The sequence below is a fragment of the Triturus cristatus genome, chromosome 3_2 (assembly GCF_964204655.1).
Source record: "Triturus cristatus chromosome 3_2, aTriCri1.1, whole genome shotgun sequence".
Classification (NCBI taxonomy): Eukaryota; Metazoa; Chordata; class Amphibia; order Caudata; family Salamandridae; genus Triturus; species Triturus cristatus.
The window spans coordinates 1,223,568,945-1,223,596,147 of NC_140584.1; the positions used below are offsets into that span (position 1 = coordinate 1,223,568,945).

A 27,203-nucleotide genomic window follows, 5' to 3' on the forward strand; every position below is an offset into this window, starting at 1 on the left:
TCGGCTCAAGCCAACCTTTTTCCCCTTCCATCGATACAGGCCACTTGTACGGCTCCTGAGCCTCTGCCCCCCTGCCCCCATCACCTCCCGCTTATATGGATCTCGAAACTCTGCACTCCAGAGTGGCCAAACTAACCCAGAGCATCCATAACTCCATTCTGGACCTTATGAACCTCCTTCACCTTGACAAACTCTCCCTTGCTAATCTCAAGCCACTGCTGATATCCATCCCCCCACAGGTCACAGAGCCTACCAAGCAGCCACTACCGCTATCCTAGAGACATCTTCGCCCACGCAAGCAACCTTGCCACCTTTCAGAAGTGGAATCCCGAGCTCTTGACCTCTTCTACAACTCTACCACTGCCACCTCAATTCCACTAGACCCCCCGGGAAACTAAATCCTAGCCATCCTCCAAGACCACAACTCTGCCCAAGTCATCCCTTGTCCACTAGATGCGAGTCCCGAACATGCAATCAGCACGGTCACCATCAACCCCAACAAGCCAGCTACACACCGTAACAGAAGTGTGGTTAAAAACAACCTTGCACCTGTACTCCTGTCCACCCAGACCCCTGACACTCTCCCAGACCTCCCCATCTGGTCTCTTAATCAATTGGCGATCGGCAGTTAAGCATGCCGCTGATATTGCTGACCTCATCTTGAACAAAAATGTCGACCTATCAATACTAACCGAATCATGGCTCAATAAATACTCTTCCCCTTGCCTGGACCTATTAGTCCCTCCTAACTACAATATTGCTAGGCTGGACAGACAATCCAGCAGGAAAGGAGGAGGCATCGCCTGCATCTACCGATCTTGCCTCCTTGTCATGAAACTCACGGCGGACACCACTGACTCCTGCGAATACCTCACCCTCTCCATTTGCAATAATTCATTACATCTGTGCAACTTGCACATCCTTTACCACCCCGCAGGTTTGAATGACTCTTTCTCCGATCACCTCTTGGAAATCATCACAACTAAGATTTCCTCCAATGCTAAAGAGATTTTCCTTGGTGATTTCAACCTGCACTGGAACAACCCTAAGGATCCCTACGTCAACGCCATCAAAGACCTCCTAACCGATCAAGCCCTGACTCAAGCTTGCTCTCTGCCAACTCACTCAAAAGGGGCCACCCTTGACTGGATCATCTCTAAGGAATCTTCAGTCAAGCTTATCTCCATAGACCTATGTGACTGGCCCTACCACCACGTCATTGCCTTCCTTTTACCCGGGGACCCACAAGACAAAGGCACCGCAACCAGTGATTCCCAAACGCTGGATCAGAGACACCAAGAACCTTGACCACATGAAACTGGAGGCTCGCTGCAAATCTGACCCCCCCCCCTCGCATATAACTACGCTCAGTGACCTCAATGAACATTACTCAGCGACTATTTCGAACATTCTGGATGTCCTTGCCCCACTAAAACTAAAAAGAACACAAATCAAAGACAGAAACCCCTGGTTCACTAGATCCCTCAACATGGAGAGGAGATCCCTCTGCACATCTAAATCTTCTCCGCCAGGCGAGAAACTCCTATAACAAGAACATCCTTAATTCTAAAAACGAATACTTCAGATTGGAACTAGGGAATGCCAAGAATAGACACCGCAAGCTCTTTGAACTGGTCAAACACCAATCAAATAAACTGGCTAAAACACTGAAAGAGTCTCCTGAGTCTCTAATACAATCTGAGCAATTTTCCTCTTTTTTCGCTGATAAAATCACGGCATTAGGAAATGAACTCAGTACCACCATATATTCTCAGCCCCCTCCTGACTTGCCCCCCCTTTTCGCGCTACCCCCACTGGCCTCACCTAAAAACCAAGGACGCTGGTTCGACTTCAAATACTATGACGAAGATTCTGTCTCTAAAATCCTCTCTACATTAAACCCAAATAACCACTTTAATGACCCGCTACCATCTAACTGCCTCGCTGCTGCCTCCAAATCCATTGTTCCTATCTGTACTGCAATAATCAATGCCTCTCTCCAGCAGGGATCGATTCCGGACTCCCTGAAAGCTGGCCAAGTCCTACCTATTTTAAAAAAAAGCATCACTGGATCCAGCCTCCCCTGACAACTTCAGACCTATCTCCAATATCCCTCTGTTAGCCAAAGTGTTAGAGAAGTGTGTACAACAGCAACTAAGTCAACACATCATCAACTTCCACCTACTTGATGACTTCCAATCTGGTTTCAGACCGGGGCACAGCACTGAAATTACTAGGCTCCACATAGTGAACGATGCCCTCCAAGCCGTAGACCAAGGCAAAATCTGCCTTCTAACCCTCCTAGATCTATCCTCGGCCTTCGCCACGGTCAACAAAGAAAAACTACTCAAACGCCTACAAATCAGGATGGGTTTGGATGGCTCTGTCTTAGAATGGTTTTGGTCCTTTCTCCACAACCGATCACAGAGATTCCTAATTAACAGCAACCTATTAGCTCCCACCCCGGGTATAATCCTTAACAGCAACCTGAATATGCGGGACAACATTGACTAGATGGCTAAATCAGCCAGGTTCCACCTGAGCTACCTATGGAAGCTGAAAACCTTCATCGATGCTCCTGACTTAAAAAATGGCAGTCCAAGCACTAGTCATCTCTAGGCTGGAATATAGCTGTTAGACCCTCTCGGGATTACCCAAGATCTCCTTGGCACCTTTAAAAGCCTGTCTCAACGTGGCCGCCAGACTACTTACAGGCACTAGGAAATTCGACCACATCTCTCCACATCTGAAAGCTCTGAAATGGCTCCCCTCGAGGCCAGAATACAGCTGACACTGGCATGCATTACTCACAAGCTTCTATACTCAAACTCCCCTGCCTATCTGGCACAGAAACTAGTGGTATCTGGAGGAAGCAGGAACTCCCGGTCCGCCAGAGACCTCTTGTCCCAACCTGCCCCTTTTCAGAAAAAAAGAACCTACAATCGGGCATTATCCGTGGCTGCTCCAAGAAATTGGAACTCTTTCCATCAAAAGAATTCCTTCTCTAGCACGCTTCAAAAATTAGGCCAAAACTTTCCTCATGGGTAAATGCCTCGTCTAAGTTCTGCCTTCAACCACCACAATGTGACTATCTAATCTAAGACTTTCGCCTTTCCCTCAGTTACGGATTCTAACTGTAATTGTAACCATACACTTGTGTCCCACTTTTTCCCTTACAGGTCTAGCACCCCTGCCCCTCGCCAACCGTTTTGTAAATTTCTGTACTTCTAAGCCGCTTGGTAGTTCATTTCAGTAAACCTTGTAAAGCACTCTGATACCCTCATGGGTCAAGTGGCATTTGCGCACGCACACAGCAACAACATCCCAGGCCCACCACAAAAGAAACTCCACACAAGGTTATATATGAAAAATAGCCTTTGTATTATCATAACAAATTAGAATAGTAAGCACATATTATACAGTGTGCCACCTGGCACTAGGTCATATTTACAAGGGATTATTTACACTTGACAGGGCCCCCTGGACCGCTGTCAGTACCATCACAAAGTGAACTTAGTAAATGTAGAATTTATCATAAACATAGAACACCACCAGTGACTACTGGTAATCACTGTACTTAGCATCGGCCTGTAACATAAACTACATTATGCACAGCAACCCACCAGGCACAAATTACCTTCTGCACCAGCCTCCCCATCATAAACACATGAGACAATCATCTCACCAGTCTAAACGCATTGGAGCCTAACCTCCTAAGTATAACTACATTAGGGAATAACTCTCATTAGCATAAACCATAATATGTGAACCAACCTCATAATCATAAACACATTTTAGAGGTATCAACACAGGTGCGTAAATCATTCTACAGGAATCACATTTCCTAGCACCCAAAATCACAGTAGGGTCTGGCGCCCTCTAAACCTAACAATCCCAACAGCCCCCCTGGCCAACTGACCATCTCAAAAAGAGCTCAAATGCCCGGTGTCCCAAAAGTCAGGGTGCGCTGCCAATGCATCGAAAGTCAAGGGTGCGCAATCTGCGCAGGTCTAAACGTAGCAGCTGGCACTAAGTGCTGCGCAGCTGTGAGTGTCAGGGGTAAAGGAGTGCATCTCACTCCTAACTCAGGCATGTCCCTCAAAGCAAAAGAAAGACCTAAACGGTGCAGCTGCCCACTACTTGCAGGGCAGCTGGAAAAGTTAAAATGCGGCATGGGCGCTCCATGGCCCTTGAAACAAATGTGCCAAAGATTGGAGCCATCTGGCTCTGGAAAGCAGCATGTCCCCAAGCACTGGGGAAAGGACACGGGCCCCTCTGGCCCTGTAAACAATTAGGTGTCCCCTTGTTGCAGTGGCCCGCAACTGCGGCGCCGCTGTGAAGCAAATGAAGAACTGGCTTCACCTGCTGCTAGACGGGGCTGCTCAGAAGACCAAAGCAGCAACCATGCGCCTTGAAGAGCCCCCCAACACTGAGGCGGCATGCATACTAGAGCCCCCACTCACCGGGCTCTGTCGGGGACTCCGCTCCTCCGGTCTCCTCTTCACCCGGTCCCTCTTCTGGGACTGGGGCTTTCGGCCAACGCCGCTCATCTCGCTCTTCCCCCGGGGCTTTCAAGGCTCCCAGCCACTCAAGGGAGCCCCGCTGGGACGCAAGGCAACTTCCTGCTACGGCGAGGCCCCGCCCCTGTCCGGCCATCTCTCTCGGCAATCGGGACTTCCTCCAATCACAGCGCGGTGCCGGCTCCAATCACAGCACTGCGCTGCCTGCGAAGTCGCGGGGGTGTCACCGACGTTCCCGGGCCGGCGGTGATCCTTTTGTGGCGCACAACGAGGGGTGGGCTCCATCGAAATGGAAAATCAATGTAGAAGCAGGGTGGGCACCTGCGTTAGATTCTCATAAGTGGGGTGGGCACCCGCGCACACAATATAAATACGCGGCAACAATGTGGTGGGCTCTCGCCTCTCTCCCCTCCAGCAGGGGGAATCCCTACGTCGGGATTCCCCCGGGAAAGGTTGTAGCGCCACGCTGCGTAGCCCTCGTGCTCCTCCTCAGCTGGTCAAACTATAAGCAACATCAAGCGCTCCTCCTCAGGATCACAAAGGCTCCATCAACCCTTGGCAAAGGAAAAGTAAAGCAAAAAAGTGCAAGAAGTCCTGGGCATCAGGGATGAATCACAACAGCTCCCAGCAAGAGAAAGTCCTCCAGGCATCCAGGTGCAGGGCAGGGCCTAGGAAGGCAAGCCTTCCCCTGAGCCCCAGCAGCAGCACGCCCCTGGCAGATACAAGTGCACAAACAAGAACATTTTCATGGGGTCACAGCCTCTTCTTTTATACCGCATTTTGTTCTGCAACTGTAGGGCAAGGGGAGAACCAGATACAACTGGTTCAGTAGCACTTTGTTTTGCTCAGCTCCCCTCTCTATTCACAGGACTGGCCAGGGATATCAGACGTACAACAGGAGGTGGAGCCAGCATTGTGAAGGGAAGGCCCAGCCCCATTCAGGTCGAGGTGCACCTCCTCCCTCCCATCTATATGCTGATCTCTCCATTCACCACCGGGCAGACTCACCCTGGCTCCTGGATTTCCCCAGCCCTCTCAGCTCCTGCCAAAAAGGGCCAGGTCCAACACATATATTTTATATATATACCTGGTGTGGTTGTCTTTCATTAAGGCACTCAAGAGATTATGGACTGGTAAAACAAGCTGCTTTACATTCCTTTAGACTTAGCCTGAACGTTGCACATTGGCAAAACATTCACCCCCCAGTCACAGATATGGGTTTAATCCATTGTTATTTAGCTCACCACGCTACCCCGTTCAGACACGGCCATATGCAAATCAGTCTTGACCCTGTGCCTCATGGGAACAGTCCGACCCGAACTGCCAAGCCATGTCTTCCCTGGACCGGAATCAAGCATCCTAGGACCGGTTTCAGGATTTCACCCCCTTCACCCAGAATAGCTTGTCTCCAGTGGCATAGTGAGCACGGGACCCACGTCTGGGCATACCCTTCCCACATAGGGTGAACAGCAAAACACACAAGATGATGGACAGAATGTTGCACATTGGCGAAAACGATGGATTTAGACCCAGATCTCTGTACTGGGATGAATGTATGACAATGTTCTGCATTCTGTCCATCAATAGTTCTTTTTGCATTTGTCACCCCGAGTGGGACGGGTATGTTCAGACGTGAGTCCCGTGCTCTCCATGCCACTGGAATCAAGCTATCCTGGCTGAAGAGGGGTGAAACCCTGAAACTGGTCCTAGGATGTTTGTTTCCAGTCCAGGGAGGACCTGGCCTGGCAGTTCGGGCTGGACTGTTCCCCTAGGGCACAGGGTCAAGACTGATTTGCATATGGCTGGGTCAAAACTGGAATGGCATGGTGAGGAAAAAAACTATGTATTTAAACCCAGATCTCTGTACTGGGGTGAATGTATGACATTGTTCTGCATTCTGTCCATCAATAGTTCTTTTTGCATTTGTCACCCCGGGTGATGAAAGAGAGCTTTCTACAATGGTATAATGAAAACCTCAAAAATAACTTTCACTTTCAAACAGAGTTGAAAGCTTATTGCCAGGATGTTGTAATTATCCTGCAAAAAGCCTGAAATCTCTTCAGAGATGTTGTGATGGAGATGACTAAACAGGAAAAGAGTTTGAAACCCAACACCCCCAAATGACAAAATCCATAGAATACATAGACCCTTTTCAAAACATCGTGCTTGCTTCCATGTGTATGTCTATCTACAAACACTTGTTTTTAATACCTGAAAGCATCGCTCTAGTATTGCCAGACCTGTGTAATCGTAACCAGAAACATTATTGAACCCCCATCTATCCAATGGCTCATGTACGTGTCTGCCAAGGAAGACATACATATTCAACATGCCTTACAGGGTGGTGAATATCGCATGGGTCCTTATTACCTAGATGGGTAAGCTGTAATTAAGGGTGTGCCAACTGCCTTTGAATACAACAAATGTTTTTACCACAGTTGTCCTTGTTGTTACAAACCCGACAGGTTTAACAGACATTTTGATACCAAGTTGAACACCTACACAGACTTACTCTGGTGAAGGCCCAATATGTTGAAAACTGTGGCTTTGTTACAAAATTCCCCTGGGAGCATTAGTAGTTACATATGCTAACATCCGATATGGAACTCTGCTCTATCATTAACAGTCGAGAGATGTCAGAACCTTTTAGAGCCCCTCAAAGCCTTATTGGGGGGATGTACAAATGCTATACAGCTGTACAGGGTAATAGGAGGTATACCTATTAACCCCTTCGCCGCGGCGGAAATTTCGCCGCAGCGCTGGGGGTTTGTGGGCACAGCGGTGGCGCGGTGCTCATGACGGAACCGCGCCGTCATGAGCCACGGGCGAGCTGTGCTCATGACGGCGTGGTTCCGTCATGACTCCGCCCACTCTCTAATTCGCCCGCACAGGCGTGGAATTCGAGCCGCGTGGGAGGAGCGGCCGCCAACGGCCGCTCCATGACGGAACCACACCGTCATGAGCACACGGCGCCCGTGTCTCATGATGGCGTGGTTCCGTCAAGGGAACAGAAGGGGTTAAACTCAATGACAATGCCTTGTTACCTACGAATCTTGTAAAAAAGGTAACTGTAGACAACCTTATCCGAGAAGGTGGGGATCATCGTGAGAAAGCTTTTTATCCAATATTCACACCACCACAATCTAGGCATTGCTACATTGTGCAGAACTTGTTTTACAACGGTAAGAGGAGTCATTCTATAGCTCTCAACACCTAATACTTTGTTTTATTTAAAAATTCCCATGTCAAACAGCAAATATCAATCATAACTAAACAGATGTACCCGGGAAATACCCAGTTTTTCATGGAAGCATTTAAGGACTCTACCAAGTAACCCAATGACTACTTGCTGGTCCACTTAAAAAATTAATTCTAGAAGACGACAGACTATGGGCTGATATTTTCCTCCCTTATATCCCCATCACTTACGCACCTAAGACCAGGCCCAGAGCCTATAAAAAGATGAGCTAAAGACTTTTCCTAACGTTCACAATCTAGAACTTATAATATAAGGTGTTGACCATGTCTGGCTGTCTACGTCATCATTTAGTCCAACTAAAAATGCTGGTTACAGCCATCCCCAATCAAACAAAGACCAACCTGTGCGTGGCTTCAGATGATTTCAGAAATAGCCCTAAACACCCTAAACGGTAACATCCCTTAATCAGAGCACCAGTTACGGCTGCTGAAAAAGAAGCAGCACCTTATCAAGCGGCTCAGTAATAAAAGGGCAACCCTCATCCCAAGAGGAAACTGGTAAAGCAGCCCGGTGGTTTTAAAGGTTCTTTGTTGGGCATAGCTTTGCCAGCAATTACAAGTATCCTATCCAGGCGGGGATGGAGCATGTCACGAAGATGTATCTAGTGCCTAGACAACAGTTGGAACAGCTGGTACTGTCTACGGATGACACCTGGGATATAAGGAAAAATTAGACACTCCATCTGGATACTGAGATGAAAGAAATTTTGAACAAGTGTGATCTAAATCCGTACAAGAAAGTGGGTCTTTACTCCAGCTCACTAAACAACTTTTTAAACTATTACAAGCAGTGAAATACCAAACAAAATAGACTAACTCTATTTGGCCCTGACTCTGAACAGCAGCCATCAAACCCTGTAATGCCTCAACATCTGGCAACACCCACTCCTCAATCAATCAATCAGTACATTTGTAGAGTTCACTACTCACCCGTGAGGGTCTCAAGGCTCTTGGGGGGGGGGTGCCACTACTGCGCAAATAGCCAGGTCTTGAGAAGCCTCCTGAAGGTTAATAGGTCCTGGGTCTGCCATAGGAGTATGGAGAGGGTGTTCAAGGTCTTGGCGGCGAGGTGGGAGTACGATCTGCTGCCGGTGGTCGCTGTTCAGATGCGGGGAGCGGTGGCGAGGGTGAGGTCGGCAGAGCAGAGCTGTCGGTTCGGGGTGTGGAAGGTGAGTCGTCTGTTAAGGTACGCCTGTCCGGTGTTGTGGATTGCCTTGTGTGTGTGGGTGAGGAGTTTGAAGGTAATACTCTTGTTCACGGGAAGCCAATGCAGGTCTCGCATATATCTTTATTGACCATCTGTTAAAAAATATATGTCAAAGATACCGGGGGGGGCAGCACACATGCTGTGGAGTACATTTGCAGCTTCTAAAGGATTGTTGGGTCCCATAGGTACCACCTAGTCAAAGGTCTCACGTACCCCAAATCAATATCTCTCCAGAATGCAACGGATAACATGTGTGACTTATTCTTCCTATATTGCTATAGTAGATGATACTTGGACAGCAGAACTGGTTGTAATTAACACCTCTAACTATTCAACCTGATTCTGTAATCTTTTAAAGCATTTTAATTACGGTCTACTCCATGTCTGCCTGGAAGTGCCCCTGTGGCAGCCTCCACATTTGATGGCAGATTGATTGTATGCGTGGTCGATGGGGCTGGTACTGATGGATGGTTAACATGGGGATTCTTGCAGAATATGGGGAAAAGAGATTGGGGCCGATTCACAGAACTAACTTAAGACAAAATCGTAAACTTTTTACTTTTGGTATTCACAGAAGTTAGGATTTTGTCTTAAGACAAACTTAAGACAGACTTAAGACAAACTTAAGACAAAATCCTAACTTAAGTCAGTCTTAAGTCTGTCTTAAGTCTGTCTTAAGTCTGTCTTAAGTTTGTCTTAAGTCTGTCTTAAGTCTGTCTTAAGTCTGTCTTAAGTTTGTCTTAAGTCTGTCTCAAGTTTGTCTTAAGACAAATTTAAGACAAAATCCTAACTTCTGTGAATACCAAAAGTAGTAGGTTTAGGATTTTGTCTTAAGTTAGTTCTGTGGATCGGGCCCATTGATTGTTTTCCAGTTTGATTGTCAATGCCTGAATTGCTGATTCTATTTTTTGTTACAAGGCTGGTCAATTTCACTGGGGGGTTCATAATAGTATTTTCTTTGCTTGCTTTTTTAGCTTTTTTAGATGTTTCTTCTCCCTCCGCGTTGTTGGCGGGGCAGACTGAGATACTTCCAGTGAGATTATGATGTCTATGTTGTTGGGGGCAAGGTCTGCTGTGTGGTTGCTCCCTCCCGTCCTTCCCTCTGGTTATGAGTGGGGTAACGGCTGGGTTTCTGTTTTTAGTGATTGGTGGGGTTGGATTGATTCTATGTCTGCATCCCTGGCCACTACAGTATGGTCCTTTATGCTCTTCTCCAGGCTTGCAGGGTCTGAGTGTGTTCTGATGCTGAGTTTTAATTCCTCCACCAGCGAGGAAAGTACCGTCAAGAGCAATGACAGTTTGTCAATTAGAATAGGGTACAGATATTCAGGAGAGGGAGTTAGCAGGGTTGGATTGCTAATGGTTGCATCCAACTTATCGATTTTCTTGGCCATCTCGGCCATTTTTGTTGCCATAACTTGGAGGGTGTCCATTTGTAGTTCGAGCTTCTCCGATTGCCATGTTAGCAGGTTAATGGGAAGTGCTGACTGACCTTAGCAGGTTGTCCTGCGCGCATGAAAGTTCAAACGACAGGAGCGATGGAGATCTGTGTAGGAAGTCACTTGACTCAGGCTCAAAGGATGAGCCTATGGTGATACATGATCCATCCGTACTCTTATGAATTGTTGCGCCTTTTAACAATGCAGCGGTCTCCATTTCTTTTTTTTGGGGTATGGAAGTTGTCAGCCGAAATTGTTGAACTTTTACATGGACCAGCGGTGTCATCCAGTGACCCCCTGGCTCTTGCAGCGACCAGGTCCCTTTCCAGATTTGCAGTATAGTTTAATGTGTGAGCATCGAGTAGAGCTGGGGAGGCTCCAAGTTATGGCAAGACTGGGACCTTCTCTTCCTCCTCATAGGTGATGTAGATATGATGGACCGGTGGGGTGGCTCCATTCCCATTGATAGGGGGATTGGTCCTATTTTATCCTCCTCTGTCTGAATGGTAGCCTTTGGGCGTGCCTCTTTTATGGTTGTGGAGGTTGTTGTGACTATGAAAGGTTCAGAGCCCTTGGGGGCCTCATTGTCCTTATGTATAAGTGTAGAGGTTCAGAACCTTTGGAAATCTTGTCGTCCACGTTTTTGACGTCCACGTTTGTCCACACTGGGCTGCTCTCTAAAGAGGCAGAATTTTGGACCCTTAACCAACTGCGTATAACGTACGATTTGCCAACATTGGGCTGGTCCTTCAGCTGATCGGATACCCCCCCCATAGCAGCCTTGTTTGTAAGCAAGTCCACAGCTATGGGCTTAGGGTTCTGTTTTGATGTTGGCAATCGGGCACTTTCTTTAGACATTACGGTGCCGACCTCAGAAAGAGGGAAGGAGGAGGGGTGACAGTGGGCCTGTGAGTTGGGATGTTATGTGGAGGGATGCTCAATGGGCTTAAAGGGACGGACCAGAAGCCGTTAGGCGGGAGGATCGTTAGAATAATTCTAAGATGAGGCAGGTCGGTAGGAGGGTAGCAATGTAAAACAGATGTACTGAGCAACCCCTTCTGACCCCGTGTCACAGCCCTTGCCCTTACCCTTGCCGCTCCACACCCTGCCCACTCCAAACCTCGGGGTTGGTGCTAACGCTCACTGGCCACCAGTAGGAGGAAGGGTTCCTGGTTCCTGATCAAAGTCCTGGTCAAAGACTAGGCCCCAGGAGCCAGGGGGAACCAGCCTGCAAGTGTTGCGCTAGAATCCAGGGTCAACGGGGGCAACAGGTCGTATGTCCCCCAGTCCATCCCTGTGTCCTTTCTCGTAATTTCCTATTTTACGAGTGGCAGATGATGGTGGAATGGGCCTGATGAAAGCCTTGTGGAGGGCACAGAAACTAGGAGATGACATTTCTGTGATGGAAAGTTCTGGAATCTGCGTGAAACCACAAAATTCCACCCACCCAGCATTCCCCAAAGTCTTCCAAGAAAAATGGTACCTCACTTGTGTGGGTAGGCCTAGTGCCCGCGACAGGAAACAGCCCAAAATGCAACATGGACACACCACATTTTCACTGTGAAAACGGACCCCTTTTTTTGCAAAGTAAATAGCTGTAGATTTTGAACCCTAGCTCTGCCGGCACCTAGGGAACCCTAGCAAACCTATACATTTTTTAAAGCTAGACACCCAGGGGAATTCGGGATAGGGGGAGTTGTCTGGCTCTCACCAGGGTCTGTTACCCAGAACGCCTTTCAAACCTCAAATTTTGTCAAAAAAACACATTTTCCTCAAATTTCTGTGAGGGAAAGTTATGGAATCCGCGTGAATCTACAAATTTCCACAGACCCCACATTTCCCAAAGCCTTCTGAGAAAAATGGTACCTCACTTGTGTGGGTAGGCTTTGTGCCCGTGACAGGAAACAGCCCAAAACGCAACGTGGACACACCTCATTTTCACAGTGAAAACTGACCCTTTTTAGCAAAGTACCTAGCTGTAGATTTTGAACCCTAGCTTTGCCGGCATCTAGGGAAACCTAGCAAACCTATACATATTTGAAAACTAGACAACTAGGGGAATTCAGGATCGGGTGACTTGTCTGGCTCTCACCAGGTTCTGTTACCCAGAATACTTTGCAAACCTCAAAATTTGTCAAAAAAACCAAACACATTTTCCTCACATTTCTGTGGTGGAAAGCTCTGGAATTTACGTGGGTCCACAAAATTCCACCCACCTCGCATTCCCCAAAGACTTTTGAGAAAAACGGTACCTCACTTGTGTGGGTGGGCCTAGTGCCCGCGACAGGAAATGGCGCAAAACGCAATATGGACACACCACATTTTCACAGTGAAAACTGACCCTTTTTTTGCAAAGTGCCTAGCTGTAGATTTTGAACCATCTTGGGAAATCTACCAAACCCATACATTTCAGAAAACTAGACACCTGAGGGTGTCCAGCAAGGTATGGCTTGTTTGGGTCGCCCAGCGTTTTCCTACCCAGAACCCCCTGCAAACCTCAAATTTAGCTGAAAGAATCACTTTTTTTCTCAGTTTTCTGTGTGGGAAAGTTCTGAAATCTGCATGGATCAGCAAATTTCCTACCACCCAGCATTCCCCCAGGTCTCCCAATATAAATGGTACCTCACTGCCATGGGTGGGTCAAGTACCCGCGACGGGCAAGTGACAATAACCTATTGAGGCAACATCAAAATTACATAATTCACATACATAATATCGAAAAAAAAATATTGAGTGGACAGAATATCGAGTTTTAAATATAGAATGGACAGAATATCGAATTGCCAAAATATAGTGGTGAAGAATATCGAAAATCAGGTAAGAAATAAAATATCGATTTACATAATATAGAAGTAAGTAATATCGACAGTCATAATGTAGTTGTTAAAAATATCGAATTTTTTAATAGTGTTTTAAGTGTTAGTATATGTGTTAACAGTATGTATTAATTTTGGAATGTATGTTTGAATATTTTTAAAGTAATGAGTTTTATGTTTTTTAATTTTTGTGTAATTTAATTCCATAGCGGGTTGTGGGTTTATAGGGGATTAGGGTGTGAAGTAATTTAATTATAGCATATTAAATATTGATTTTTAGGAATTATTAATTATTTTTAATTTAATTTTGCGTTTTACTTCTGTAGCGGGTTGTGGGTTTATAGGGGAATAGGGTGGGAAGTAATTTAATTGTTATTAAGTAATTATTATTTGGTATTCATAATTAATGTATTGTAATTAATTAATGATTGGTTATTCATTTTTAATAATTGGTAATTTATTTATTTTAATTGGTAATTAATTTGTATTAATTGTTTAATTGATAATTATATTAATTGTACTAATTTATTATTCGGAGCGGGTTGTGGGTTTATAGGGTAATAGGGTGGGAAGTAATTTAATAATAATTAAGTGATTATTGAAAATATTTTTGTGTATTGATAATTAAATTACTGTTAATTATTAATTATCATTTTTTGGTATTGAAAATTAATTGGTTGTTGATTAATTATTAATTGGTAATTAATGTGTATTAATTGGTAATTAATTTGTATTAATTGTTTAATTGATAATTATGTTAATTGTATTAATTTATTATTTGTAGTGAGTTGTGGGTTTATAGGGGAATATTGTGGGAAGTAATTTAATTGTAAATAAATAATTGTTGTAATTATTTTTGTATATACATAATTAATGTATTAATTAATTTTTAATTGGTATCATTTGTATTTATTAATTTTTGGTATTGAAAAATAATTGGTTGTTAATTAATTATTAATAGGTAATTAATTTCAAAAAAATATTTATTGGTATTTATAATTAATTAATTATTAAAGATTGTGTGATTGGTAATTAATTGTAATACTATTTGTATTAGTATTAATAATTAAATTATTTTTAATAAAATATTAAATTATTATTTTTCCTACTATTACACTCACTGGATTGGGAATAGTAATTGTTACCCCTACAGTATCCAACGCTTTTCCTACTATTGCACTCACTGGAGTGGGAATAGTAATTTTTACCCCTATGCTATCCAACGCTTTCCCTACTGTTGCACTGTTTGGAGTGGGAATAGTAATTTTTACCCCTATGCTATCCAATGCTTTCCCTACTGTTGCACTCACTGGAGTGGGAATAGTACATTTTACCCTCCCGCTATCCAACGCTTTCCCTACTGTTGCACTCTCTGGAGTGAGAATAGTAATTTTTACCCCTACGCTATCCAACCCTTTCCCTACTGTCGCACTCTTTGGAGTGGGAATAGTAATTTTTACCCCTATGCTATCCAATGCTTTCCCTAATGTTGCACTCACTGGAGTGGGAATAGAAAACTTTACCCTCCTGCTATCCAACGCTTTCCCTACTGTTGCACTCTTTGGAGTGGGAATAGTAATTTTTACCCCTATGCTATCCAATGCTTTCCCTACTGTTGCACTCACTGGAGTGGGAATTGTAAATTTTACCCTCCCGCTATCCAACGCTTTTCCTACTGTTGCACTCTCTGGAGTGGGAATAGTAATTTTTACCCGCTACACTATCCAACGCTTTCCCTACTGTAGCACTCTTTGAGGTGGGAATAGTAATTTTTACGCATACGCCATCTGACGTTTTCCCTACTGTTGAACTCACTGGAGTGGGAATAGTAAATTTTGCCCTCCCGCAATCCAACGGTTTCCCTACTGTTGCACTCTCTGGAGTGGGAATAGTCATTTTTACCCCTACGCTATCCAACGCTTTACCTACTGTTGCACTCTCTGGAGTGGGAATAGTAATTTTTACCCCTACGCTATCCAACGTTTTCCCTATTGTTGCACTCACTGGAGTGGGAATAGTAAATGTTACCCTCCCGCTATCCAACGCTTTCCCTACTGTTGCACTCTTTGGAGTGGGAATAGTACGTTTTTACCCCTACGCTATCCAACGCTATCCTTACTGTTGCACTCTTTGGAGTGAGAATAGTAATTTTGACCCATACGCTATCCCACGCTTTCCCTACTGTTGCACTCACTGGAGTGGGAATAGTAAATTTTACCCTCCCGCTATCCAACCCTTTCCCTACTGTTGCACTCTTTGGAGTGGGAATAGTAATTTTTACCCATACGCTATCCAACGCTTTCCCTACTGTTGCACTCTCTGTAGTGGGAATATTAATTTTTACCCCCTACGCTATCCAACGCTTTCCCTACTGTTGCACTCTCTGGAGTGGGAATAGTAATTTTTACCCCTACGCTATCCAACTCTTTACCTACTGTTGCACTCTCTGGAGTGGGAATAGTAATTTTTACCCCTACGCTATCCAACGTTTTCCCTATTGTTGCACTCACTGGAGTGGGAATAGTAAATTTTACCCTCCCGCTATCCAACGCTTTCCCTACTGTTGCACTCTTTGGAGTGGGAATAGTACGTTTTTACCCCTACGCTATCCAACGCTATCCTTACTGTTGCACTCTTTGGAGTGAGAATAGTAATTTTTACTCATACGCTATCCCACGCTTTCCCTATTGTTGCACTGACTGGAGTGGGAATAGTAAATTTTACCCTCCCGCTATCCAACCCTTTCCCTACTGTTGCACTCTTTGGAGTGGGAATAGTAATTTTTACCCATTCGCTATCCAACGCTTTCCCTACTGTTGCACTCTCTGGAGTGGAAATATTGATTTCTACCCCCTACACTATCCAACGCTTTCCCTACTGTGGCACTCTTTGGGGTGGGAATAGTAATTTTTACCCCTACGCCATCTGACATTTTCCCTACTGTTGCACTAACTGGAGTGGGAATAGTAAATTTTGCCCTCCCGCTATCCAACGGTTTCCCTTCTGTTGCACTCTCTGGATTGGGAATAGTAATTTTTACCCCTACGCTATCCAACGTTTTCCCTATTGTTGCACTCACTGGAGTGCGAATAGTAAATTTTACCCTCCCGCTATCCAACGCTTTACCTACTGTTGCACTCTTTGGAGTGGGAATAGTAATTTTTACCCCTACGCTATCCAATGCTATCCTTACTGTTGCACTCATTGGAGTGAGAATAGTAATTTTTACCCATACGCTATCTCACGCTTTCCGTATTGTTGCACTCACTGGAGTGGGAATAGTAAATTTTGCCCTCGCGCTATCCAACGGTTTCCCCACTGTTGCACTCTCTGGAGTGGGAATAGTAATTTTTACCCCTACGCTATCCAACGCTTTCCGTACTGTTGCACTCTCTGGAGTGGGAATAGGAATTTTTACCTATATGCTATCCAACGCTTTCCCTATTGTTGCACTCACTGGAGTTGGAATAGAAAATGTTACCCTCCCGCTATCCAACGCTTTCCCTACTGTTGCACTCTTTGGAGTGGGAATAGTAATTTTTACCGCTACGCTATCCAACGTTTTCCCTACTGTTGCACTCTTTGGAGTGGGAATAATAATTTTTACCCCTACGCTATCTGACGTTTTCCCTACTGTTGCACTCATTGGAGTGGGAATAGTACATTTTACCCTCCCGCTATCCAACGGTTTCCCTACTGTTGCACTCTCTGGAGTGGGAATAGTAATTTTTACCCCTACGCTATCCAACGCTTTCCCTACTATTGAACTTTTTGGAGTGTGAATAGTAATTTTTACCCCTACGCTATCCAACACTTTCCCTATTGTTGCACTCACTGGAGTGGGAATAGTAATTTTTACCCCTACACTATCTGACGCTTTCCCACCTTTGCACTCACTGGAGTGGTAATGGTACATTTTACCCTGCCGCTATCCTACTGTAAAAATATTGAATATTTTTTATTAATATTACGTTAATATATATCTATTATAAAATAAACATATACGTTTATTGTTTTTTAACTTACATTAATTATTTATTAATTGTAAGGTTATTTAAGTATTTTTAAATAAGTTTTACTTAATTATATTTATTATTTGATTATTTTTACATTACTTTTAAGACATTTACAAAAATTCGATATTTTGACTAACTATATTTTTTAACAACGATATTTTAGAATTGATATTTTTGTACTTACCTGTTTGTAGATAGGAATTCGATATTTTTGCATTCTATATTTTTTCATCGATATTTTTGTAAGTCTATATTTTCATAGTCGATATTATGTCAGTGATCCCAAAATTACTTATCACAAAACAACCTGGTTTTGCAAGGGGGGTCCCATGTGTTTTTGGCCCCTGGCACGGTGGTCATCTAGGGAAACCTACCATACCCACACATTTCTGAAATCTAGACAACCGGAGGAGTCTAGCAAGGTATGGCTTGCTTGGGTACCCCAACATTTCCCTACCCAGAATCCCCTGCAAACCTCACATTTTGTTGAAAAATCTATTTTTTCTCACATTTCTGTGTGGGAAAGTTGTCGGATCACAGGGCTGACACAAGTTTCCTACCACCCAGCATTTCACCAGGTCTCCCGATAAAAATTGTACCTCCCTTGTGTGGGTAGGCATAGTGGTTGCAACAGGAAATGGCCGAAATCGTTCTGTGTAGACTTCAAAATTACCTATAACTAAACTACCTGGTTCTGGGGGGGGCACCTGGTTTTTTGGCCCCAGGCTCACCACAATCTAGAGAAACCTACCAAACCCACATAGTTCTGAAAACTAGACACCCTGGGGAGTTCAATGAGGTATGGCTTGCATGGATCCCTCAAAGTTTCCCTACCCAGATTCCCCTACAAACCTCAAATTTAGCTGAACAAATCAAAATTTTCACACATTTCTGTGTGGAAAAGTTCTGGAATCTGTGTGGATCCACAAACTTCCTACCAGCCAGCATTCCCCCAGGTGTCTTGATTAAAATGGCGTGGGTGGGTCAAGTACCCATGACAGGCTAGGGCCCAAAACCTATTGAGGCAGCATCAAAATTACCTATCTCAAAACAACCTGGTTTTGCAAGGGGATCCCCTCGGTTTTTGGCCCCGGGCTCGGCCGCCATTTGGGCAAACCTACCAAACTCACACATTTCTGAAAACTAGACACCTGGGGAAGTCCAATAAAGTATGGCTTGCGTGGATCTCTCAAAGTTTATTCAAGTGCCAGTCCATGCAACCGCCAGCCAAGGACCAGTCTACGCTACCGCCAGCCAAGCGCTAGTTCATGAACACTGCCAGCCAAGTTCCTGCCCACACACACTGCCAGCCAAGGGCCAGTCCACGCACACCACCAGCTAAGTGCCAGTCCATGCATACTGCCTGCCAAGCGCAAGTCCACACACACTGTATTAAAAAATGTTTAACACTAGGCCTACCCACACAAGTGAGGTACCATTTTTCTCAGAAGACTTAGGGGGATGCGGGGTGGGTGGAATTTTGTGGATTCACGCTGATCTCAGAACTTTCCATAACAGAAATGTGAGGAAAATGTGTTTTTTTTACCTAAGTTTGAGGTTTGGAAAGGATTCTGGGTAACAGAACCTGGTGAGAGACACACAAGTCCCCCCATCCTGGATTCCCCTATGTGCCGACTGCGCTAGGGCCCAAAATCCACAGATAGGCACATTGCTAAAAACAAGTCTGTGCCGAGTGGGCTTTATGTCGCCCTTGGGATGAATCAGAGCTGTTTACCCCGATATACCCATAAGGGGGGCAAAAAGACTGTGGCTATTTTTTGAGGGGGTGGGGGCATTGGTATGCACATTCTAGGCAGCCCCAACGCACAAAAAAGCCAGTGGAATCGCTGGCACCTATTGTGCTTTCTGGGGGCGATCCCTAAGCAGGGGTCCAATGGCGAGGGAGGCCATTGGAAAGGGGAAATTCTCCCCTTTACAATGATACCTCTCCCATATTTCTACATGCTCAGGGGGCTGATATAGCCCTCCAAGCACATAGAAAGTGAAACTGACAGGAGCCTAAAGGTGTGTGCGCTGATCATCATTTTATAGAAACCAGGGGGGCCTCAGGAGCTGGGGAAGCTCTTCCCCATCTCCCGAGGCTTTGGGGGAGAAGAAGAAATTCCTCTGGTGCCTGGACCAGAGGGATTTCCGGTGCCATGTGCCAGGATGGCCGGAAGTCATCCTGTGCACACAAGCACTGTGGCGCACGACGGCTCCCGTCCACCGTACACAAAGAAAAGGGTTAAATCAAGCAATAGCCAAACAATAAATATTTCTTACGTGCCACAAACTAAGAGCCTCTAGGCCTGGTACTCTGGATAATCTTAACTGGCAAGAGATCAGAACCAGTACAAGTAACTCTTTGCAACTTTAGTTCCTGAACATGTCATTAGATATATTTACCAGGCAATGAATCTTCGGAATCAGGAGCTGGCTCAGGTAGTTTTAAAACACTGTTTCCATCAGCGCTCACAAGGTTAGCAAACTAGAGGACAAGAGCACGTTAGCACAGTGAAGGCATGCCTGGATGGTGCTAAACAGATACAATGCAAAGGTCCTTCAGCTGTTTCTGAGAACAACTTATTCAAATATGTTAAATTGAAGTTCATGCACCATCGATTTGGCTTTTTTCCAACCTTGGACATTTTTCCCAAGTGGCTCAGTTTGCCCGTAGACTCCACCTGCAGGCTCTCCAATACCCGAAAAGAACCCTTATGCATGTAGATTGTTTTGTGCCCAGCACTTTACAGAGGATGCAGAGAGCTCTTGCACAGAACCTTTTATATTGTTAGTGTGCAGACTTGCAGACAGGCCATTCTGGCGACTCTGAATCCCTTCAACATCCACTTGAACATTAGGCTGGTAAAGTTTTCATCCAAGTTCAGTGAAAAGCTCACATATAATGATCAATTGCATTAAATCATTTCAATGGTCAAAATATATTTATACTTTAATTTGAATGGTATTTATTTATATCGCACTTCATAATATGCACTACACGGCAAACTGTGATCTACCAAACATATTGTTGAAAACTTATCTGAGCTTCACAATATCTGAGTTTATCTTTGGCAATTACGCGCAACCAACATCCAATGAGAGCGCTCTCAATAGATCCATCATACAAGAGGAATAAGACAAGGGTGTCTACTTTTACCCTGATTTTTACTTTCTCAAAAAAGCTCTAAATAATAAAAAATTAAAAACAAGCTGTAAAAGGATTTACTACTAAAAATAAGCTACTATTTTTTTTGCTATTCATGAACTTCGATGGATTAGGAAGTTTAGGACTGCGGAAAATCTGCAGTCAGGGAGGAGGGGGGACATAAAGGATAGGACAGGCCTATATGTGTACGTGCAGAGTTCTCCACCCTGACTGCAGAATCTCCACATTTGTAAACTTACTGTTTAATTGAAGTGTGTGAATAGCAAGAAAATGGTAACGTTACCTTACACAAAAGTACACAAAAGTGTAAATGTATCTTTGTGAATCAGACTCCAGCCACTTCTATTACTAATCTGACCTTCTCTTACTACTCACATCCACATTTAAAGACTTCGTCCCCTACTTGGGGGTCATTATCCCAGAACAAAGTTGAACGCTTATTCAAGAACAATGTTCCCCGGTAACTGTACACTCTCTTCAAGGCCCTGGCATCCCCATCAGCTCTCTGCCCCTTGCATCCAAATTCTTCTACTCCTGCCCCGGATAGCAAGTTACTACACAGCGGCCGTCACCACTGTATACTTACAGTTACGTCAGACTTTTCATAGGAAGTGAGTTTTTTTGCTAATAACTTTGATGCCACTTTGCAAATATTCATGAAGCTTTCCTGAACAAAGATCCCCCTCCTCCCAGCTGCTTCCTCTGAAGGTTTCGGGGTGATCCATCAAGCAGGGACCGAATAAAAGGGGGGTCCCAAAATGCAATTTTCTCATGCACTTTCCTTAGGAAATGTTATACAGTGCCAAAGCCAAAAAGGCTGATCAGAAGTAAAGCATAAAGTGTGCTTTTTGTGATTTGGTGGCAATCAGTTCAATAATATTGGAACAATCAAGGTTAAAAATGAATGCAGTTATTAAAAGCAATAAAAATCAACCCCCTTTATTGACTGAGGGGCTTTTTGGAGTGAACTCTCTGATTGTGCTTTACATATACATATTATCAAATGTTACATATCAATTTAATGCACCCAGACAACATTCTGGGCACCCTAGAAAATCATGTACACCATGTGACAGCCGTGTTACCCCCTAAACCAACAGTCTTTATTCTGTAGATTAAATTGTGATGTTCATGTGATATAACTTGCTTGATTCCAGTCCAGGGAGGACCTGGCCTGGCAGTTCGGGCTGGACTGTTCCCATGAGGCACAGGGTCAAGACTGATTTGCATATGGCTGGGTCCAAACTGGAATGGCATGGTGAGCATTAAAACGATGGATTTAGGCCCAGATCTCTGTACTGGGGTGAATGTATGACATTGTTCTGCATTCTGTCCATCAACTGTTGTTTTTGCGTTCATGTGATATAAAGCAAAATTCCTGTATTTTATAATCACAACAATAATGCCCCGTCTGAAACAATCACAAAGGCCTTTAACAAACAGCATCATTGCTTGTTGGGTTCATGATGCTTGCATGGATCAGGCTTTTCATTGAAGCTTGAATCTTGCCTTGTAAACCTCTGTCTGCAGAGGGCCTTAGAGGAGAGGTGCTCTCAGAAGGTATTAGAGTATTGCTTATACCAACAAGAAGACCTTGGCATAATGTGTGTAACAAAGAGGCAGTGTAGGTGTGTGTGCTGACGGTGGCACACCTCATACAGTGATGGGCCTGTAAATGGTTCTTGGCTTCTCTGGGACCACACCTCACAGACCCTCCCTCACACCAGCCATCTGGGCTCTCATATGCTTATCTGTGCAGGTCCCATTGAATCTGCCCAGTCTCCTGATCTCTGGGAAACTCTAGGCAGCACTGGGCGTCCTCAGCTTTGTGTTCTGGTTTCATAATTCCCACAGCTATGAAGAAAGAGATACTCTGTGCAGAAGTAATCCGTCCTTTAGCAGGAATACACACGTTCTATATCTCTTTCTTCCTTTATTCCCATAAAATCTATTCCTTTTTCTCACATTCTTCTTCTAACTCTAGAATCTGCTCTCTCTCTCCCACTCGCTCTGCCTCTGTCCCTTTCTTTCTCTCTCTCACTCTGCCCTCTGTCTCTCTTGCCTACTCTGCCCTCCTCCTCTCCGTTTCCCCCCTCTCTCTTCTCCTCTCTCTCACTTTCCCAGAAATGGCTGTTCACAGCAGGGAAAGATAAAATATCTTACAGAATAATCCTAAAAAACAATAGTAGAAAAAAAACACACTCACCCATAGCAAAACAAGTACTGAGCACTTGAAGGTGGAACAAAACCTTCAGCAACATTTTCAAGATTCTGAAAATAGGAAAAGACAATTTAACATCAGTGTCACTTAGGTTCAAAGGTTTCTTTGACTTACTCGGAGCACTTGAGTATATCTTTACTTGTTACACTAGTATTTCCCTGGTAGATTCTCTGTGGGTTCATGAAAGACTGTTCTTTCTGTTCCTGCTCACCCTGGATCTCTTACCTTGTCCTGGATCCAACCTTGTACCTGAATCTCCTCAGTGCAGATTATACAGAGCAGGTGACAATCTAGGACAAGCGTGAGGGTGAATGAGGCCCACTAGGGTACCCTGGCCCTGTCAGGGCCTCTACCTCCTCAATCTAGGAACAGCATGAGGGTGAATGAGGCCCACTGGGGTACCCTGGTCATGTCAGGGCCTCTACCCCCTCAATCTAGGACAAGCATGAGGGTGAATGAGGCCCACTAGGGTATCCTGGCCATGTCAGGGCCTCTACCTCCTCAATCTAGGAGCAGCATGAGAGTGAATGAGGCCCACTGGGGTACCCTGGCCAAGTCAGGGCCTCTACCTCCTCAAACTAGGACCAGCATGAGGGTGAATGAGGCCCACTGGGGTACCCTGGCCATGTCAGGGCCTCTACCTCCTCAATCTAGGACCAGCATGAGGGTGAATGAGGCCCACTGGGGTACCCTGGCCCTGTCAGGGCCTCTGTCTCCTCAATTTAGGTCTAATCTACAACATGCATTACATTGAATGAGTGACATTATAGCATTGTCCCGAATGCTAACAAATCAGTATGAACAAATGTGTATTTTGAAACTGGTCAAAACATCTGGAAAGGACAGATCAGTATTTGGGATGAGAGACAGGTAATTGTGGATAACTAAACAGCTGTGGTTCAGAAACACTTTCTTTTGCAAAGGCATTGTTTTCATTTCCCTCTAACCTTTGCCCCTGTAGAGAGATTTGCACAACATTTTGTAATTTCCTAGCTTAGTCAGCTAAAGTCTGGGTTGGATTACATGTGCAGATCCGCGCAGGAGGAAAAAGTTGTAATTTTAGCTCTTGTAAGACATTTTGCTTGTGCCTACAACCTCTGAATTGATTTACACCAAACATGGAATGAAAGTAGAACATTAATTAAAAATGTATGATTTTGTTGGTTTGGTGTTAATCAGTTCAGTAAGTAAGTATGATTAATGTATAGTTAATAGAAACCATTACAAAAAAAGTTCCACAAATTTAATTAAATCATCCCATCATAATTTTCAAACATTCTGATAAAACATCTGGATTAAAAAAATGAGTCTATTGCTGGTGCCCCGATGGCAGACAGTGTGCAAATGCAAAGAACTAACAGTCCATATTTGTTTAAAGTGCTTTGCCTTTCTGGACTCAGGAACAATGGTGTCTGTTGCTTATTGTTCTTTTCCAGTGTGCTGCATAAAGTGAATGCGCATTGTGCAAATTTATGTTATCTTTTTTCTTTTATAGAACTTTTAGTCTCTACCTGACCGTTGAGCCGGAGTGATACCCACTGGAGGCCATCACATCCTCATTAAATTTCCAATAAAGTGAGAGTGTGTTGTGTGCTTGAATGATCTCTTCTGTCTTAGAACGCCATACAGAGCCATCTGAATCATAGGTTTTTCCAAGCCGATCATTTTCAAGGCTCAAAGATGTTGTTCCCTGGCAAGCTAGGGGTATTGAGGCTTGCCTGCAGGAGCAAAAACAAAGTTACACAAAGATTGGCTTGAGTAGCTTTCTTCTTTGCCCCAAGACAGCTGGGCAAGTGCCAAGGATGAGGGTAAAACTCGTGAAAAGTTTGTGTTCAGATATGCTCGGTGATTCAAGCTATGGTATGTGTTAACAACTGTCCAAGCATGTTGTCTTTTTGCAAATGTTTCTTATCCTGTAGGAGAGACAAAAACTTTACTGAGCAGTTACTAATTCGAAAGGAAGCTGCTGTGTCTTTGGGACCCCCCATCACTTCTTTAATCCTGAGGTCTTTAATTTCCGATCCTAAGTATCTCCCCAAGATATTTGAACTTTTCTTGTCATCTGTGCTTCAATTTACGACCAGCACAAGCTGTTCAGGGAGCCACTCGCCGAAGCTCAAAATGTCCAACAAAACTTCCCAAAATCATTTTTTTTTGCACTTCCTGAATATTTAAGCTGAATTTCTTCTGAATCTGCACTGGTGGAGATGATTGTGGCAGACTAAAGACGGCCTTGTAGACATTCGTTTGCAGTGAATTCAGCCTGGCCACCTCCTTTCCATGCAGGATGTGCAGGCCATTTGCTCCTAGGGGAGTCAGATGAGCTGCCATGATTGTAAACAGGTGATCATGCGAAGGGCAGTGAGTGCGCTTTCGCCCTCAGAGAAGTACCTTGGTGCTTAAAGGTCCTGTCCTGTTCTGTGTGTATATCCAGGTGCTTATTGAGGATAGCACCTCAAATCGATTTCCTCTAATGTGACTTAAACTTGGAGTCTCCAAGGCAGACTACTTTTGTCCCACTCAAACTCAATTCTAGGCCTTTTCTGCTCGTTATATCCTGCTGATGGATTGATGGACCTTTGGAGCCCTTTAGGTGTTTGACTCAGAATGACCACGTCCTCAGCATATTGCAGGCACACTATTATCTCTGGTGCCGATTTGTGGTGGAAACCTCTCTGTACCCCTCCCCTCTATCCTACCTCCCCACCTACCTGACAACCATCCCTTACCGCCAACCTCACCCTAACCGTTCTCACTTTTCCATACTCACTTCTTTGTCACATAGTCTTGTGCCTTGCTCTTGCATTTTCGACATATTTTTGTTTGTAAACACATACTTATGTACTTTATATTGTAATTTACAGCCCTAAAGAAGTTTGTTTGTTTGAACGAAACGTGTTGGCTGAAAGTTTCTTTAATCTGGACCTTCTTTAATAAAAGACTATTTAAAAGACTAACACCAAAAGATTATGAGATTTATTGGAATCACATCCTTCCACACCTAACTGGGGGTGCACCTCTCCAATCTTTGGGCTCATGCCCATAACTGTACAGTTGCACATCACAGTGGTAATGTGCACAACACACAAAGGATTCTGTCCCCATGAACATGTGCACATCCTGGGAGTGGCTGCACAAAAGTGCCACACAACAAACCAAATGTTGCCCCCCCCAAACACACAGGGAATGCAGCCTTACATGCCATGGGACACTGTGTGGCCAATGCTGTAGTGTGGTAGGTGTGCACCTGAGGCCCTGGCAATAAATTGTTTGTTGAAGCCGTGAAATAATCTCATCAATGAGGCCCGACGCAGGTGACTATGCTTATGCATTGCACAGTTCAGGACCGAGCCGTGCATACGCTTAGCCATTGACTGCAATGAGGTCTGACGCGGATGACTATGTGTACGCATTGCATAGTTCAGGAGCGAGCCGTGCATATGCTAAGCTATTGACTGCAATGAGGTCCGATGCGGGTGACTATGCATACGCATTGCACAGTTCAGGACCGAGCCATGCGTACTCTTAGCCATTGACTGCAATGAGGTCCGACGCGGGTGACTATGCGTATGCATTGCACAGTTCAGGGCCGAGCCGTGCGTACGCTTAGCCACTGACTGCAATGAGGTCCGACGCTGGTGACTATGCGTACGCATTGCACAGTTCAGGACCGAGCCGTGCGTACGCTTAGCCATTGACTGCAATGAGGTCCGACGCGGGTGACTATGCGTACGCATTGCATAGTTCAGGACTGAGCGGTGCGTACGCTTAACCATTGACTGCATTGAGGTCCGACGCTGGTGACTATGCGTACGCATTGCACAGTTTAGGACCGACCGGTGCGTATGCTTAGCCTTTGACTGAAATAAGGTCTGACGCGGGTGACTATGCGTATGCATTGCACAGTTCAGGACAGAGCCGTGCGTACCCTTAGCCATTGACTGCTATGAGGTCCGACGCGGATGACTGTGTGTACGCATTGCACAGTTCAGGACCGAGCCGTGCGTATGCTTAGCCATTGACTGCAATGAGGTCCAACGCGGGTGACTATCAAGCCTACGCGTTGGGCAGGCATGGTCCGAGACTGGCGTATGCCTTGGCCATTGAATCGTATGGAGAGTAGACGAGTGCATGTGTATTATAAAACTACGCCTTGTACAGTCAGTTGACCGAGCCGGGCGCACCCATTGGCTCTGGACTGTCATGGAGACAGATGCTGATACAAAACTTGCACGAGTCATGTGCTGGAAATTCAGTTGGATGCCTACAAGAATGTTGCAATTATTAGGGTTTTATGAAGGTGAAGATTTGAACGATGCAGAAGACGTGTACGAGTCGTACATTTCCATGGATTGGCCAGATTCATAGAATGCAACCGTGTTGGACCTATCACTTGGGACACATGGCACAGAGTCTGCCTCTGCAGCACAGATATAAGGCTGGCTAGCCCCCAGGGAGTTCACTTGCCTGCACTACATACTACTGGACCACATCCCTGCTACCCCTGCTGCTGTCTCTGCATCCTCTGGCTCCTGCTATGGCATGAACTTTGGAGAG

The 27,203-nt window shown here is 44.9% G+C and overlaps 1 protein-coding gene across 3 annotated transcripts in view; it reads right to left on the reverse strand.

The window, feature by feature from the left end:
- LOC146859510 (CD5 antigen-like) overlaps positions 1–27,203 on the reverse strand; it is a 956,076-nt gene that overhangs the window by 775,286 nt on the left and 153,587 nt on the right. For all 3 annotated transcript variants that reach the window (XM_085650220.1, XM_085650222.1, XM_085650223.1), the window contains exon 2: positions 22,632–22,696. In XM_085650220.1, coding sequence (XP_085506346.1) covers positions 22,632–22,686 — 55 coding nt within the window. In that variant the 5' untranslated portion in view covers positions 22,687–22,696. The remainder of the gene's footprint in view (positions 1–22,631; positions 22,697–27,203) is intronic.